Source organism: Pseudorasbora parva, chromosome 24 (assembly GCF_024679245.1).
Source record: "Pseudorasbora parva isolate DD20220531a chromosome 24, ASM2467924v1, whole genome shotgun sequence".
In the NCBI taxonomy this organism is placed as follows: Eukaryota; Metazoa; Chordata; class Actinopteri; order Cypriniformes; family Gobionidae; genus Pseudorasbora; species Pseudorasbora parva.
Window position 1 is genome coordinate 11055563 of NC_090195.1, and position 19225 is coordinate 11074787.

Below are 19225 nucleotides of genomic sequence, written 5' to 3' on the forward strand. Positions count from 1 at the left end.
TGTTTAGGCTGTGGGCACTTATACAGATGGGCACTTATCCTTATCATTGGATGGAATTCCTGCTCTCAATTCAATATTTTTAGTTTGTCCAATGAGTTAATTATGCATTTTATTTTTAAAAATATGCTTGTTGTTATTTATTTATTTTAAAGGCAAATTAAATTGATAACAGTGTTCACCTTACATAATAAACTTTTATAAATTTAACATAAGAAAAGAAACGTGAAGAAACAACTCCGAAAACTGTAAATGATAATCGTAAAAAAAAAAGCATCCGTCATTTTTGTGCAAGTCATGTAGCTGAGTCATTAACCATGGCGCAACTTATTCAATTTCCTTTATTCATAAGAATCATGAAGAAAGACAACACTTCCCTCTTTCTAAGGACATAAAAAGCAACGGCGGCCCAAGAGCAGTAAACCGTTTGGAGAATATCACAGCAAAGAGGATCCCTCAGAAGAAATCATGCACCTGTACTCACAATCTCATCAAATGATCGTTTTGAGTTGTTTGGTTTTATTCCTCTGTGCGTTTACATCAGGAGGTGAGTATCCGTCTCTTATTGCTCTACATTTTACATGCAAATTGACATTTCCACTCAATATTTTTCTTATCATATTGGAAACATTTTTGTTTTTAAGCATAAATCTCACTAAATTATTTGAGATTAATGTTTAAAAAAGAAAAAGAAATTTGCCAATGGGTTAAGAAAAATGTACTTGAGGTATATTCTCTAACAACAAGTGTTAATGTCTTGTGCAGATTTGCCTCTCAAATAAAATGATCTTATTTTAAGGATTCCTGGATGTTTTTAAATGAAAAAAATATGGGCTTTTTTCTTTGAACCGTTTTATTTAAACAATTAAACAACATAAAGAATCAGCCTATTATATAGGTATGTTTTGTTCTGTTTTGCAGTGATCTCTAATGGCCATAAACCTGGAATGTGCTGCAGAGAGTATGAGCCCAAGATACCACATCCAAAGATCCAAATCAAACATTGTTACAACCTACCAGCAACGGCTGATTGTCTTAAAGCTGTAGTGTAAGTCAGTCCAATAACATTTAAAGAAACCACTTGCTTCTGAACTCTCTTTGTCAAAGAACATTGTATTGTGTCAATATATGCAGCAATAAAAGCATTTCTCCCTCTCATTTTTACAGGTTTATTGATAAAGATACAAATATATACTGCATCAATCCTAACGCTGCAAACCATAAAAGGATAAAGATTCTAAAAGAGGTTAGTGGGGGGGGGGGGGGCATTTGGGGGGGGGCAAATGACAACATTTGGCCGAAATACAACTTTTTGAAAATATGTATTCCCCTTTAAAAAAAGAAAATCAGCTTTAAAGTTGTCTTTATTATGACCTTAGCAATGCATATTACTACTAATCGGTGGGAAATGAACAGAATATCTTTATGGAAGTGTAATATTCGAATGATTTTTAGCATAAAAGAAGAATCGATCATTTTGACCAATACAGTGTATTGTTGGCCACAGTGCGACTTTTGACTGGTTTTGTGGTCCAGGGTCACAAATGACAACCTCTTCTCGCAAGGTTCTCAAAATCTACTGTTTATGTATCATGTAAATGTGCCACTGTCCTAACCTGTTTTTCTTCTGTTTTAATTTAATAGATGGGTGTAACATGTACAAATCTGACTAAATCTTGAACGACACATGGGAACTGAATCTTGCTCTTCACCAGACACACCAGCAAGACTTTTCCATTCGTGTCAGTCAGTCCAGCTTCACTTCATCACACATCCTCTTCTACACCGGAAAAACACACTGAACATATTTCACAAAGGAAACAATCTGTAGTTTGCTGTCTCTCTTAACTGCTGTGCATACTGTCACAGTGTGTTTGGGTTATATCAAGTTCATGTTTTAATTTTTGTTAATTTTGCCATGTTCACTGTCAATGTTTCTCAGTTTATCATGTTCACAGTCATGTTCCTGGTTTGTCATGTGATTCCCATGCCCTCATGTGTTCTTCACATCATTGGTTCATTGTTTAATCTCACAGGTGTCCCTTGTCCAGTCATTAGTCTGTTGCTGCGTCCCAATTCACCTACTTATACTACGTCCTAAAAGTATGTACTCTTTTTGTGAAGAAAAAATACATGCTTTTGAGTGTGTAGCAGAAGAGTATGCAAGCTTTGGGACATACGGCTTTGTCATCTTTAACAGACTCTGTCGCTTAGTTACGTACATCCCATCGCCGTTTAAACTGCCCTGTCAATCATCATCACAGTTCAAATCCTCCACATTCAGTGTCATTTTCTAGCGTATCAGAGAGAAATGTAGTAGCATGTTAATTTGCCTTGTGTGGGTCTTTAATGCAGAGACTCTCCTCGTGTGTTTGCAGTTATAATAAAGCATTTAAAAGTTAATGGCCAAATGTATGTTTCATTACAAAAGTTCACAATGCTGCTGTTATTAACTGACCAAACTCAGGAAATATCATATTAATAAACTAGCCTATATTATGTACAAAAAAATCTGCTGAGCCCAGAATATGAACACGTTTAATTACACGTTAAGCGTTTTCCTCCCATAGAAAACCATTATAAGAAAACGTGTTTAAAAAAATGTGTTGCGTTTATATTCTGGGCTCATCTGATTTTTTAGTATACTTTATTAATATGATATATAAAGTTCGAAAAGTGAAATCGTGTTTTACCACCCCTTTAACACACCCTAAAAAATGGCGTTTGGGTGGTAAAATGTGTGTTATTTTGGAAAGGTTGCCTGTTAAAATTCGCAATCCTGGGTCTATATATCACATAATTGAGGTCGCTTCAACCCTTTGACATAGAAAACAACCCTCTGGAAAACTGCAGACTTGGCAACACAGTGCAGTTGAGTTCTGTTGACATTTGACAACTAACATTATGCATTGCCCTGTTGCTCTGATTGGTTGTAGCTCTATCCAGTTGATGTCTTTCCTGCTTCGGTTGAAACACGCCCCATAATCACAGCCCAATGGCTGTCTGTAAAAGCTTTTCTTTTACTAACAAGGAAGATTTCAGCTCTGAAACTTACATTTCAAATACTTACAAAACGAAATACAACTATGTTGACATTAAAAACAAAGCTGAACTATTTTTATGGCTGCATAAGTATATAATTGGGAGAAAGATAGAAAAAACACAGGCTCCAGAAGGACTTGGCACACTGGAGTATGTATGCGTCATGTTATCAAAACATGTATTTTGAACAATAATTTTGAATATTGTGGTTTTCGCCAATACAGGTATATTGCAACACCCCTAATTCGACCCCTAATAACCCCAAGTATGAATGTAAACTTTAATAAAAAACTAGGGGTGTCAACGACTAAGGATTTACACATTCGAATCAGAATTTTCGAATCTCTCTTTGGTCGACCGATAGTCGAATCATTTGTGCGTGTGTAAACCATAGACCGGAAAAAAATAAACGGTATAAATGGGTTGGGAAGGGCAGGGCACTACAGTCAGCAGGAGGCTATTTTTACACAAGGCACACAGCCACCACTTTTAATAAAATGATAAAAACTAGGCTACACTACACATTCTCTCATAACATTTAAAAGCCGCGATCGAAACACAGAACATCACACAAATATATAAAAGAACATTTTGATAAATAAACCAAAAAAAAATGCCTGCCTAGAGAGGAAAAGAACACTTTGAGTGCGTTTGCTGAAGCTCAGCGCCGTGTCTCAGGATCTCACACCAGGCAGACGTGAACATTATATACCTGCGAGCTCAGTTTTTAATCGACTACTGACAGAAGAGCTGCACGATGAGTGTATCTTAGCACAGGGTGAAATCAGTATGTACATTCACAATTTGAGGTAAATATACATTTAATCGCCGCGGAAAGGCGTCGAATGCCTCCGGCGGTGTATATAGCTGTGTGTCATTTCGTTAAATTTCGAAGGCTGCGTCCTCCGGAGGACCCATCCTGTGTAGGATGCAGTATACGGAGTGTCCTCAATCAGAATTAAACGAGACGTCCTTCGTAGGACACACAGGCAGGAAATATCACGTTGCTATGCCAACAAGTTCAGCCTCGCGCTCTCACGCCAGTTATATGAATGAAATGTATTTATAACTTGAAAATGACTATGAAATGTTTCTTTCCTTGACAGCAATGTACTGTTCTAAACGTTTAAAATGCACTAAACAGTTGTAATCCTGTTTACCACAACTATCTGTTTGAGGTAGAGCTTAAAAAAAAAAAAAAGCTTGAACTACTTAATTTAAACACCACACCTACGCTCGCATGAATATCTGGCGGTGGTGCCGTTTTTTCATATAATATAAAAAAAATATGACGGTTGTTAACGGAGACGCAAATAATTGTGGGTTATCTCCAGCCGTGAGGGATACTCCTCGTGCACACTCCGAATTCCTGTGAAAGAAGGACGCATTCGAAGGTCGCATTTGGAGAGTCCTATGCTGCGTTCCACTCCACTTTAAGACACGCACTTGCAAACTTTCCTAAGCACTTCCCCTTGGGGGAATCCCTGTCGCCATTTTTAAGTGCGTTCCACTTGGTGAAGTGGACAAGGGAAGTTTATATGGACAGCTACTCACTTTTTTGAAATGAGACGGCCTTATGACGTATGCACCCTTCGAATGCGACCTCCGGAGGACGCAGCCTTCTAAAATGAGACACAGCTTGTGTGTTCGAATTTTAAAGGCGCGGCCCATCCGGTGCGAAGCTCATCAGTGCCCTTAAATGGCCGATCGCTCAGTGCCGCAACACGTCTTTATAACACTAATATTGACCACCCATATTGCCAAAATGGTATGATCCTCGTTTCATAACACCCACGAAGATTCGACCATGAGATCAGTGGTCGAATCCGGTCCTGCATATCTGGATTTCTACTGATGTTGTCTTTATCTTTGATTTAAGGCCTGAGGCACAATGAGGAGAGTTTAGAGACATTCTCACAAAAATATTTGAAACCATCAGATCCTCGGGAGGGTCTTTGTGAGTAATCTGGGTATAGTGTGTGTTTCTGAAGTAGAGATTTAAGCCAGAGGTCACAGCAGATGAGCGAGCACACACACACACACACTCTCTGAAACAGCAGTGTCATACGTTTCCGTTTCTCAACACTCTAATGATGGGAACTGTGCATCATCTTCCTTCAGAGTAAGGACAGTCAAATGTGCCTAAATTATCATTTATTTAGTCAGCACTCAGCATCTGAGAATAAACACATTCTCAGATTATGCAGCACATTTATTCATTACCTCAGAACATGATCGAGCAAAATGACGTTCTTTTGTGGAACACAGGATTTTGAAGAGTGATTCAGAATGTATTTTTGTCAATGAAGAGAAGAAAAAGTTGTTGCCTTAATTTCTAAGTACAATCCACTTGAATGTTTAAGTCATTGCAACTTATATTACATTAACCTGACATGAAAAATATAGTTCAATAATAATAATAATTAATAATTTGTTACATTTAAATAGCACTTTAGCACTCAAAGCGCTTTACATATAGAAGGGGGGGAATCTCCTCAACCACCACCAATCTGCAGCATCCACCTGGATGATGCGACGGCAGCCATATTGCACTCCCTGGGAGTCAGGACCTCGATTTAACATCTCAACTGAAGGACGGTGCTCTTCGACAGTAGTGTCCCCATCACTATACTGGGGCATTAGGACCTACACAGACCACAGGGTGAGCGCCCCCTGCTGGCCTCACTAACACCTCTACCGGCAGCATCCTAGTTTTCCCAGTTGGTCTCCCATTCAGGGACTGACCAGGCTCAGCTCTGCTTAGCTTCAGTGGGAAACCGTCTTGGGCTACAGCGTAATATAGCTGCTGTACTGGCTAGTCTTGTATGACTTGTTTTGGTATGTTTTCATAACTTACTATCATACAATTTTTACAGATTATATGTACAGTTTCACATTAAAGGCCATTTCCTAACCTGTTTTTTCTTCTGCTCTTATTCAATAAATTGTGTAATTTGTGAAAACTGGACTAAATCCTAGACGACACACTCCTAAACTGGGAAAATACATCTGTGAATTTCATCAAGAACTTCAGAATGTATCTTTTTTTTGTCAATAGAATGCAAATCAACAGGGTCCAAAACCACAATGGCCATTGTATAATAAACAAATACAATGAGACATTTTTTGGGAGAACATATGTGATTAAAAAACGACTGAATTTTCATGAACTCAAACCACTTTTTGTTCTGTATATCAGTTAATTATATATATATTGCAATTATTTAAGTCTGCAAATAAAAAATGACAGTGTCTTGCATTTCAGAAGAATTTGACAGTAATGCAGAATCTGATTGTGAAATGGAAAAACTTGACCCATCCCATTGACTGGCAAAACCACCCAACAAACCTCTTAAGTGAGTCAACAGTAGCATCCCAACTCTTCCCTCCTTCCTACTAAGAAAAATTTGATATGCAAAACCCTGTTAAATAATGTGATATGGGATAAGTGATACAATATTGCTAATAGTGTTTAAAATCTATTTAAAATCTTCTTCTTTTTTATGCATGTGTGTCATTTATGTGTTTTACATTCTTTATGGGAAAAGAAAGCGTCGCTACAACTTCTGAAATTGACCAGCAGTGTTATAGCAAAAATGTATGTCACAAATCCGAAAATATAATTTAACATCAACTCTTTGTTTGACTTGGTAATATAGTTATATCAATACACTGATACATAATAAAATTACAAAGATTGTTTAGCCAAGAGCAATGAGGGATTGTCTCTTTTTCTTTTGTTGTTTGACAAACAGTGGCAGGTTCACTGTATTAGCAGGCTGTCACTTTAAAGGGGTCATATGCACTTGTACAAGCTGATAGTATGGGAAGGTGTGTTGGCAGTGCCTGTACACCATCCTATAATGATAAAAATCCATCCAGTGTTTTTTTTTTTAAATCTCCTTATATGTTTTCACACTGTTTTCCGTCACACTGTCAGACGCCCCTCCCTCGATTGTTGATTGACAGCAGTTTCACCTCAGACCCGCCCTGAGCGAGCTCTGTCATAGTCTGCCATTGTTGATACGCTGGAGAAGAATAGTGTCTAAGCGATTGTAGTGTTCTGTTCTTGGGTGTAATAATGAACACCTCAGTCATTCTGATGTTCCTAAATCCGAACCGCTGAAGACGCAGTGGCTGAGTTTTGTTTTCGTCAATGCTTTTATGTTTTTGCGAACCGCAAGGCATTTCTCACCAGACTGCTTTATAACCGAGGGTTAGTATGAAGCATGTTTTGCTAAGAAGCTGCTCCTGAATAAAGGATTCAGATCTGTCGTGTTCCTGCTGCTCCTCGAGAAGAAGTGAATGTAGTTTGAAATGCTTACATGCTTCACGATGAATGAGGCTAAAGTGGGTAAGTTACATTACGGCATGCTTTCTATGTATGACGTTCTCAATATAATACATAATCCCACTTTTATAATGAACAACGCGTTATGGTTATTGTGTTATTACAAACTGTGCACGCTGGTTTTAAAGATAACATGGACGTGGTTACACTACACTAAGCTTAATTACGTAGATGGTTTATAACGGTGTCTGTTACTGTGAAAAAAAATTGTGTTGTAACAGTTATTACAATGTAGCCTAGAAATCTAGAATCACCCTAGTGGCAGCAAATCTAATCTGCCACGAGTGTCTAACAACTCTCAATACACTTCTGAGCTGTAAAACCCAAACTCTACACTCTAAAAAATGCTGGGTTAAAAAAAAACCAAGTTGGGTTGAAAATGCACTAACCCAACAATTGAGTTGTTTTAACCCAGTGGTTGAGTTGTTTTAACCCAGTGGTTGGGTTAAATGTTGCTTAAGAAAACCCAATTGCTGGGTAAGAACAACTCAACCATTGGGTTAAAATAACCCAATTGTTGGGTTGGTGCATTTTCAACCCAACTTGGGTTGTTTTTAACCCAGCATTTTTTAGTGTAGTCATGCCAATCACATCGTATGTAGAGTCGGTGGGCGGGGCTTAACATAATGACGGAGTTGCGCTTGCGTGCAGTCTTTCGAAACAGCTTTGACTGCGACTCTGGAAGACTTTGAGTTAAGCTTTTCTCTGAGAAAATAACAAAGAACAGCACTGAAGATGTGGGTGAAGAAAAGGGAAGATGTGTACAAGGAAAGCCAGATATGGTGAAGCAACCATCAATGATGAAATCTGATGAAAGGATGTAGCCCATGCAGTTTAAGTTCCGCTTTATTGACTATTTAAGGAGAACTAGTCAGAGTCTTGCATATATTCTCTCAGACACAAGAAGTGAGAGTTGAAGATCGACTGTGACGATGGAGACACAAAGGATCCTCATGAGGAGTTTGGCTGTTGTGGTTTTTGCATCTGTGATCTGGACTATAACAGGTAAAGTGCTTTGAAATGTTTGTATATTATTCTGATGGAACGATGCAGAATATTGAGGTTTATTTTGTTCTTCTGTCTCAGCAGATGCTGAACAAAAGGTGGAACCGTGCTGTACTGAAGTCTCCTCAGCACAGTTGACTGAACCCATCATCGGTTTCAGGATACAAAACGAAAGTCTTCCATGTGTGAAGGCCGTCATGTAAGAATCAGTTTGTCTCTGAAGAAAACCTGTCAGGATTAGAGATCAACAGCATCTGATGCTTGATTTCTGTTTTCATCTTTGTCATTCTCTTTGACAGCCTTAAGACTGAGAAACAGAAGGAGTTCTGCTGTGATTGGAGACAACCATGGGTGAAGCAGAAAGTTATGCAGTTTCTGTAAGTTAAACCCAACAAGTGTGGCGAAACATTCGTAACAACATATTAAGTGTTGTGTGTTTACTATAGTATTCTTATATTTACATTTTGTTGTTGTGTTTCACAGCAGAGCTCGAAGAAACAAGTACCTGACTTCCACTCCAGCACCATCATCATCACCATCATCACCATCATCATCATCATCATCATCATCATCATCATCATCATCATCATCATCATCATCATCATCATCATCATCATCACCACCATCTAGTGATGTCACTCGTGTGAGAGGATCTACCCAATCAGCTGACAGCTCATGAACCATGAACAAGTAGCTCATAGTGAGAACACATCTTAAACTAGAGAGAAATTTTGCTATAGTTTTTCGAAAATATTTAAAGTGACAGTTAGTAAATTAGGTATATTACATTGAATATTTAATATTGAGTATTACATTGAACATTACATATGTATTTGTGTACATGTTGATGCAGTTTGACTGTGACAGTTGTTAATTTATTACATTTATTTAGAAACTAAATTATAGTGAAACTGTTTTCGAACAAATGTGTTTAAATAAAATATTTGCATATATTATAGTTTACATTGAAATATATTTTACTCAGTGTACTGCTAATGGACTTGTGTCATAACTCTTTTGTCAAGAAGGATGACTGATCTGAAGTCTGAGTGAATTTCAGACTGATCTGTACGAGTGCAATCTGAAACTACAAATAAACTATGATCAGAAACTCCAGGTTTTGCGTGTGGTTGATGTTTCTGAAAGTGTGCAAGAGTTCCTCTGTCAGTAACGAAGACACCTTTTCTTTTTAGCTTCTTTTTTCTTTCCTTTCGCAGTCACGCTTGCTTGTGCTTCTTATTATGTAAATTTCATCTGTAATCAAATGGAATAGAAAAAGTCCTTTGCAATTTTTCCTCCACATATTAATGTTAATTTGAGTCATTCAGGTTAAACTTCACAACCTGATTAAGTAAATAAATGTTTATTTAATAATTAAACAAAGTGTTTTTTTATTATTATTTTATATTTAAACCTGCATTGTCATGTGTTTAAATAAAATATATATATACTTCAAATGTATAAAATATATTTTTTACATTTCCTACCATAAAAATATATTTAAAATGTATTATTATTAGTATCATTGCTAAGGACTTCATTCAATGAACTTTAAAGGCAATTTTCTCAATATACATTTTTTTTAGATTTCAAATTTTTAAATAGTTGTATCTCGACAAAATGTTTGGACATTTGTTGAAGGTGCGTTTATGTCCCAGAGGTTGATTTTTATTCACACTAACAGACATTAAAACTCATTTAAAACACAATACATAATGTGAGATGTGGTGGAAATGAGCATGTGGTTGAAATGTTTCTGAAAAATGCAAATTCCCTAAAGTATTTCTTGATAAAACATCTATACAAAATCCATTATGATAAAGCACATCATATGACACACATCAGAAACTCAGCCTTAAGTTGTATTTTTTTTAAGTTGTATCTTTTCAAAGGTATCTTCTAAGGGGGATATCGGTTTCTCATAAATTATGCTGACGGGTAAAACTGACTGTATTGTGGTTAAGAGGTGTGAAAGTTTGTAAGGGTAAATGATGACTTGATGCAATGGTTTCTACAGGGTGGTGGTAAGTTTGTGACGCATTATTCCGTCTGACTGCTACCGTACGAGTCTTAAAAGACCTCCTCATAATAACGCATCCAGATAATCAACACCAACCAACTGACCGACACCTTTGATCTGGACATCAAGAGCTATGACCTGGACTTCTAGATTCATCGCCGTCACTGTTCTGATCCTCATTGGATGCTTCACTGGTGCTCTGGGCAACTGTGAGTAACTAAACATGCAGCACACGGTCAATACGTTTTTTTCATTTGCTGCTGATGATGAGAGAAACCCTAGGAAGAACACTAAATTTGTAATACTGCTATGATCATGAATTACCTTAATTTACATTTCATTCCCTCACCCCCATCTTTCCCCTCCATATGTTAAAATTCAATCTAAATCCATATATGAACAAGTACTATACAGTGTTATACAAGTTTTTAATCATTTGAAATGTCTCAGTGTGACTGGTACAAATGTTTCATTTTCACAGAAGTAAAGCAAAAGTTAAAAAAGGGTTTAAGATAGAGATATGTTGCTTATTGTGGTGGGTTTTTACCTCCTGTCATCAATACAGGTCTAGGGCTTTTTTTTATTAATACTGTTGTCTGAGGTCAACTTATGATGGTTGCATGTTTTTTTTCATTCAAAAACATCATAATGAATAAGTAATAGGTCATTTTCTACCCTGGTTTTGAGGCTTTTGGTTTTTCTGGGCGTGACGCACTAAAGACTTGGAAGTAAACGCCCACATATAGGATTGGATAAGATATGCATATTTAATGAGGTTCAGCTCCTTTGTGAGTACACATGAGGAATTGGAAGCGTGTGGAAAAACGGCAACCGGAATGAATCACCAACAGGGCTCACAAAATATCTTTATGAAACAAACACAATGATTTATCTCTCATCCACCCTCGATTTACCGGAATGTTAATTTTGTATTACTTGGCCCGACTGGTGGATATAACCGCGAACCACACACACACACACACACACACACGCTGGGGCAAAAAAAAAACATAACCCCGGGATGTTGGGCCTTGGGAGTTTACATGTCTGACTCTGATCCCGAATCGCAATGAACCAACAACACCACAAATAAAGGATTCTTCAGCCTTTGACAGCGTGCTATGTTAAGTTAGACACATACACATAAATCAATAGATGTCAAATGATCTGTAAAAATGCAATACTTTCACATATGAAAACAATATACTCACATTAGTGTGTTGCTTCATTCATTCATTCATATAATCTCATCCTCTCAGCAAATCTAGTCTCTTGTTTACAACCAAATCTGTGGTGAAATGAAGGAACAAATGTGCAATGTCTTCCCAAAGTGAGCTGGATATTCATTAAAAACAAAGATCATCCATGCATTCATAATTTTGGAATCTGAATGAAGCTTATGCAGTGTGTTTATTTCTGCCTTAGAACTAGAATGACTAGAACAGTTTCAGTGACGCATAAGGGCACACCAGACTGATGTTTTACAGCTATGACTAACACATTGGCATTAGCTAAGTAAAGTAGAGGCTAGTGGACCTAATGGGTCTTCCCTTTAGAGCAAATAAATGTTGTTAGACCAATCTAAGTAGGGTCAGCCTCAACTCCTGATTAGTGTAATATTATTCTAATTACATGTATGTGGAAAACCATGGGATGATTATGTAAAGTTACCATTAGAGGAAATTAAGTTTGCAACACTTGAAGTGTTATGGGATCCAGATGAACGGGTATAATTTCAATAAAGAGTTAAACAGATTAATCAAATGTGGAGTTATACTATTATACAACAGACCAAATAACCAATTGTCATTTCTAACCTAAACTCCATGGTCATAATAAATAAAATGGATAAAAGTAATTTTGAATTAAATTACTTTGCCCCGCTAAAAAGACTGCACAAGAAACCTTCACCCACTGGACGATTGGGCGGGCCTTACAAAGTCAATGTGAAATTAAAATGTTTGGTTATTAACATTCTACAAAATATTTTAATAAATTTGGTTGGGTTTGGAACAACATCAGGGTGAGTTTTGGGTGGACTGTCTCTTTAATTCTGGTGAATCCATTACTGTAGATTGTGTTTCGATGTAGCATGGTTTTGTTTCCTTTGATGGAGCCCTTATCAAGATCAAGATCTTCTTGTTTTCACACACTCTATACAGTATGCATTGTGCAGTTATGTTCGAGATTTCAATCTCTGTCTCTCTTTCAGATCGTCGGCCCACTAGAGTTGGAGTGACCTGCTGTAAGGAGGTGTCGAAGGGAAGAATCCCTCCTGATGTTAAACTCATTGGATACAGATATCAGAATGCTCTGAGTCCGTGTGTGGATGCTGTCATGTAAGTTCTCTCCACACAGTGCCGTTTCACAGAGGTTTATATGCCTGATATTGTGTTCATTTCACTGATACTGTATATCTGTCCTGCAGATTCTACACAGAGAAGGACAAGTACTGCTCGGATCCAACAGCGCGATGGATTAACTTCAGAATGAAAGGTACGACCGTATATTAATATGAAATCTTAATATGATGCTTATGCATTGACAAGGAAAACTCATAACATGATCATCTTTTCTCCAGATCTGAAGGAGATAGAGGACTGAGGATAGAGGACATCTACTACAACATTAATGTTAAACCATGTTTCACTTAATTGCTTTGCTTTATCATCTTTAAAATTAAAATAATAGAAACAATAAACAATGGAAACTGTGTTTACTTTCACACAAACATCCAGCCTTTGCTCTGTAACAGTTTGAACAGTAATCATATTTAAGATGAATCATTAAAGAAATAGTTCACCCAAATTGTCATTATTTGCTCATCCTTGTGTCATTACAAATCAGTATTACTTTCTCTCTTCTCTGGGATATAATGATACTTTTGCTTCTGAGTACTTTTTAAAGGTTAAAAGATATAGTCCCCAATGACTGTTATTGGATGGATAATGGAGATTAGCATAATGATATTTTGACAATTATAAGAGAATATTCGTTTTTTGGGTGAAATATTGTTACAGTAATAGAATGTGTGCCATCTACTGGAGAACATCAACTAATGCACAGAGCAGCTGTCAGAGAACTGGTTATGGTCTAGGGAGGTTGAACTCTCACCGCTCACTGTGATGTTTATTGAAGTAAGAAAAAGGAGTTTGACTTTGTTATTAATTTCTTATTACGTCTTGGAAGTTTAAAATATAAACCCAACTTTAACCAATGAATGAAGGAGGTAAACTCTTGTACATATGTATAACATTTGTTCAAAACCAGAAAGCCCTTAAACTGGTTCTTATTTTTGGATGCATAAAATAATTTTAAAAGACTGTTTCGAATTAAATGAAAGTTGTTAAGTGTTTTTTTTTATAGTGATTTTCCCTTTTTGTTACTGGCTGCTCAACCGAAGGCTGAACAAATATTCAGAGATTTGATTATGTATCTTGTTTGATTGTTTGTATGTATGTGGAAGCATAATTTACGTGTCAACCCATGTTTTCTTGGCTAGCAGGAGGCCGCAGGGTGTCCCATTTGGATGCGGGTTATTGCGAGGCGGACTTAAAAATAAGTAAAAGTGGCATTACCACTATATTACAATGTGTAATACCTGCTTCGATGCACAATTTTAAATGTAAACAAATTCATTTACACAAAATATAAATGAAAAATGTATATCAATCTTTAAAAAAAAGTTGAGTACCTTAAAAATCTTAATTTCTTGAATTATACTGTATATTGATTAACCTCCTTAAGTTTAACTAATTAGTTCATTATCAGGTCAAATAAAGATGGAATCAGAAGGATATGCAGTCACTAAATTACAGTCAAATATTTTAAAGGTTGTAGAGAGGCAAGGCAAGGCAAGACTCAAGAATGATTGAAGAATATATATTGATGTCATTTTTGCAATAACAACAGCACCAAAAAGACCCCCTTTTTCATCAGTTGCTGCACAGACAGAATGGCTGTATATATATCTGATTTAAGTTAACACTTTTTGGAGTTGAAGAGAGAGAAAGCCAAACAGAATATTAATGTTACTCATGTCTAATTCCAAACTCCAAATTTGTAAGTATATAAGAGCAACACCCACCAATTGAGACCATGTTACTATACAGTTGAAGCTGCATACAGTGTGAGGCAACTATTGTAAACATTTCCTATATACCTTACTTAGCTAAATGGATGACGACTGACAGTCATTATACTAATCTGGTGGGTAATTTTGATAAATGAGCCAAGGCACAAAATGAACTGTGGATAAAAAAATTAATAAAAAACTGCACAAGTTATAAAAACCAACAAGTGTTACAGAGATGAATATACAAATATATATTATTATAACCCTCCTATTTTGAAGCGCTCCATCAGAAGAAGACACCACCACTTTCTAATGAAAGGCATGTCCAGCTGAAAGATGTGTGATATTGACAGATACTATATTAGCATATGCTTGGCAAAACAAAAACAAAAAACAACAATAAAAAAACACTGAGACTTTATCCCGCAGTCATTTCCACAGTGATGGCGTAGCAATCCCTAAAAGCAACAAAAAAGGTAACATCTCAAAAGCCATTGCCATCTTGGTTACATTATGAAATGTACATGATATGCAGAATGGAATATAATATTTGTTTGGAGTAGCTAAATATGCATTTATTAATCACTGCAATATTATGCCCAATCTTTTCAGTCCAGCTCCAAGGATAAGAAAAAAACATTTGTGCAAGATTCATACAGAAAAATTATTTTTTTTAAATTAAAGGATTAATTTTCAACTTTTTAAACCTTCACAGCAAAAATATATCAGTACAGGCTATAAGAACGTAGCCAAAGTATAAATGGCTAAACTTGTCAAATATGCATAATTTAGACAGGGTAATATTGTACTGCAACCAGCCAGTCAGCGCAGTTATGTAAGAATATTTTATTCTTAACTATGGTAAAACATGAGTATTCAGCAAGTTTGCCCTCTAATACAGTAGAGCTACAGGTAAACACCCTTACACCAACATGCTTTTGTCATCTTTTTAGGTTTAATTAATGTGCTGGCAGCTGGCTAGATGCATTATAGTCATTAAAAATCAAAAAAGATTTAATAAATCTTAGCCACGCCACAATCAAGAACATCCTAGCCTAATTAATAAAACTAGCACACAAATTCTTAATTTGTGTGAATTAATTCTTAATTCATAGTTAGCAGCTCACTTTAGTACATTTTGTTTCATTTAAAAGTTATAAAATAAAACTTGATTGAATATCAGTACTCACAGTCTGATCGGTGACCATCGTCCATCTTAAATTGGTGTTTTGGTGATTCAATTCGGTAGGTGGTGCTGTTACAAATAACTAGGGTCCTAGAACTGCGGTCTTAGAACAAGGGTCCTGAAACTGCAGCCTCCGGTTGTGCAGGAATACCCTTCTATCCCGGGTAGAAGTCCTCTGCGTAGTTTGCAAACTTGCGGGCTCAGCTGAAGTGCGCATCGAGGTCGCATACGCGCATTAACGGATACGCGCACGTAGCGGCCATTGTAAGTCCACGAAACCGAAAGTGCACATGTAGTGTGCCATTTAGGACAGGGTCTCAGAGGAAGACTGTGAGGGTTTAGGGTGCCATTTGGGACGGGGAATAGAAAACAAACACGGCGCGCTTGCAGTGTGTAACGTTAGCCGACATAGGCGAATAGTCATAGTCTTATTCTCTCAGACACAAGAAGTGAGAGTTGAAGATCGACTGACGATGGAGACACAAAGGATCCTCATGAGGAGTTTGGCTGTTGTGGTTTTTGCATCTGTGATGTGGACTATAACAGGTAAAGTGCTTTGAAATGTTTGTATATTATTCTGATGGAACGATGCAGAATATTGAGGTTTATTTTGTTCTTCAGTCTCAGCAGATAACCTACAAAAGTGGACACTGTGCTGTACTGAAGTCTCCTCAGCAGAGTTGACTGATCCCATCATCGGTTTCAGGATACAATACGAAGCTCTTCCATGTGTGAAGGCCATCATGTAAGAATCACAGTTTGTCTCTGAAGAAAATATGCACAATTATTGATCAACAGCATCTGATTGTTTATATCTGTGTTTTCAAATTTTCTCTCTCTTTGACAGCATTAAGACTGAACGAGGAGAGTTCTGCTGTGATCCTAAAAATCCATGGGTGCAGAGGAAAGTTAAGAAGTTTCTGTAAGTTAAACCCAATAAATAAAGCACAACAAAAAAAATTGAGACGTGAAAATATTCTAAAGTGTACACATTTTTAAATATTTAACAATATTTTATTTGTTTTGTCTCACAGCAGCGCTCGAAGAAACAAGCACCTGACTTCCACCTAGCAGCCAGCAGCCACAGAACCGGAACTTAGGAGCAGGGCTTAAACAGTCATAGTTGTGCTACTCATACACATGATTTTCTTCATTATTATAATATTCGTTAAATATAAGTTGCAGAATATATACACACACACTACAGTTCAAAAGTTTTAGAACAGTAAAAAATATTAATGTTTTAAAAAGAATTCTCTTCTGCTCACCAAGGCTGCAATATGTTATTCAAACACACACACAGTAATATAATTTATAGTGGAATATGTTATAAATGCAATTTAATCCTGTGATTAAAGCTGAATTTGTCATCATTACTCCAGTCTTCAGTGTCACATGATCCTACAGAAATCATTCTAATATGATGATTTGATGCTCAAGAAACATTTTTGATTATAATCAATGATGAAAACAGTTGTGTAATTTTTTTATTTATTTTTTTCAAAAGATTTTATTCTTTTTAAAAAGTATTTAGGCTATCTGAAATAGGAAGCAACACTACCGTTCAAAAGTTTTGGTTCCGTTACATTTTTTGGGGGGAAAGAACTTAAAGAAATTAATAAATGTATCTATATAAATAACATTTATAGTGTACTATATAGAGATAGAGAACTATTCAGACAGTGTGAAAAATGCTTTCATTGGGGCGATTGAAGTCTGCTTTCATGTTAGTGTCACTATATAACATCTAGCTATTCATAGGTGTGGGAACCATTGTATATGGTAAGACCGATTTAAGACCTATGATTTAAGACCGATGATATTGGACCCACTCACTTTTACCATCTCTAATTCAGCACATATGTCCGTTCACATACCAATAACATACCAACCACGGGTCAATTTTTTTTTCAAAACGTTCTGCCATGTGCTTTCCCCCTACACTATAACCGCTGTGAATAAATTGATATCTTCCTTAATTTTGTCTGGCCTAACCAGACTCTTAGTAAAGCAAGGCGTTCACCCACATTTTTTCTGATTCCGACGCATATGTTAAAAATATAAATAAGTTTGAGTCGCAACCCACCAGCTGAGAAAAACTGATTTCGAGATTAGGAGGAAACCCCAGCTTTACCGAGCTCAACAGCTCTGGCTGAGCTTTTTGGCTGGCTGTTTTAAAAAAGGAGAAAAGCAGCTCGATATGTAATGCCTTTTTGAACAGACCATCTTAGTGGTATGTTCATCTTTCTTTTTGTTGTTCCCTGAAATTATCTCAAGTTCTATGGACATGCAGAGGCCCGTAGCACAGACACCACACTTCTCCCACTAGTAGTTTGTTGTGGTAAAGTGCTACAGTAAGTTTCATTATAAATCACCATCATGACTGACAGCAATGAAATTATGCAGTGGCGTGGGCTTGAGCCCTTGCCCCTTTGAAAGTGAAAGTGCCCTTTTCGATTGCACCTTAGATTGTTTCTTTAAAAAAAAGAAACTATACTTTCAGTCTACTTTTTATATACGTACTTCTAAGAAATAAACCTAAAATTGCACTCAATTATACTTGACTTATAGTCAGGGGTGTGGGACTGGGGGGATAAAGGGTACTGAGTAACCAGGGCCCTAAGCAGGGAAGTCCATTTTCTATACATACACATACATGGTACGGGGGCCCAGCAAGATGGTTTGTACCCAGGGCCCAAAATTTGGTGCTACGCTGCTGCTTATACTGACAAAGTAAAAGTAAAAAACTAATACTGAAAAGTATACTTGGCTCGTAGTTGTGTTTAATCTTTTAATTGGGTATAGCCTATTAAACATAACCATTTCTTATAGTTTTATACACCGTCTTATAAAACTATTGAAAATAATGATTAGAATATTGATAGAAAACAGATATTCCTAATTCTGCGTATCTGAGTTTTTCTGTAGGAATTTACTTAAAATGTACTTTACTCTTTTATTGACAGATTTTCTAGCTATCCTTGCTATCATGTTCATCAAACGGAGATCCCCCATCTACAGATATTAATTTAGCAGATGACATTTACACCTACCATGACGAATGGTAAACTAAAGGAAAGCCAGATATGGTGACGAAACCATCAATGATGAAATCATCTACAAAAATAAATGGACAGGATGTAGCCCATGCAGTTTAAAGGGGTACTTCAGCGCTGGGAAGATGAATCTGTATTTAAACTGGGTCATATAGAAATGTGCTTTCTAGACTGAGAAAAGACAGAAAATGCATTTTTGTCTCATGGGGAGGAAAGACAACAATTCCCAGCTGCCCTGTGAGGCCACTCCCAAAGCCACTGCTACTGAATCACTGGATCATTTTAACTTTCCCACCGCATTCATTTTCATAAAATCAGTTCAGTTAGAGAACAGAAACTGAACGTGTCTGTTCAATATAATGTGATTTAGCCTCTGAGGGAGTGTCACAGCTGTAGGAGTCAGATTACACCGTCATGAATGAGCTGAATGAGCTCGTGATGAGAGCTGAGGTAAATGCGACCACGCTGGCGGCATACATTCACAGCGCATATT

General features: G+C 36.8%; 1 protein-coding gene across 6 annotated transcripts; it reads left to right on the plus strand.

The window, feature by feature from the left end:
• Nucleotides 1-8257: 8257 nt before the first annotated feature.
• LOC137063503 (ubiquitin carboxyl-terminal hydrolase 36-like) lies at nt 8258-17052 on the plus strand. 6 transcript variants are annotated; one of them, XM_067434657.1, is made up of 4 exons: nt 8258-8394; nt 8470-8594; nt 8695-8772; nt 8882-9563. In XM_067434657.1, the coding sequence occupies exons 1-4, from the start codon at nt 8323-8325 to the stop codon at nt 9072-9074; spliced, it is 468 nt and encodes a 155-aa protein (XP_067290758.1). In that variant the 5' UTR covers nt 8258-8322; the 3' UTR covers nt 9075-9563. The 6 variants fall into 6 exon arrangements, with proteins under 6 accessions (XP_067290758.1, XP_067290757.1, XP_067290760.1 ...); XM_067434656.1 differs by having other exon boundaries at nt 8879-9559; XM_067434659.1 differs by having other exon boundaries at nt 8258-8395; nt 8480-8594; nt 8879-9551.
• The last annotated feature ends 2173 nt before the right edge of the window (nt 17053-19225 follow it).

Bases quoted from the DNA above. Each gene is read 5' to 3' on its own strand.
- LOC137063503 (XM_067434656.1), top strand. From the start codon at position 8,323: ATGGAGACACAAAGGATCCTCATGAGGAGTTTGGCTGTTGTGGTTTTT. The intron at 8,395-8,469 runs GGTAAAGTGCTT...TTTTGTTCTTCT, and splicing joins CTGTGATCTGGACTATAACA to GTCTCAGCAGATGCTGAACA. The intron at 8,595-8,694 runs GTAAGAATCAGT...TCTCTTTGACAG, and splicing joins CCATGTGTGAAGGCCGTCAT to CCTTAAGACTGAGAAACAGA.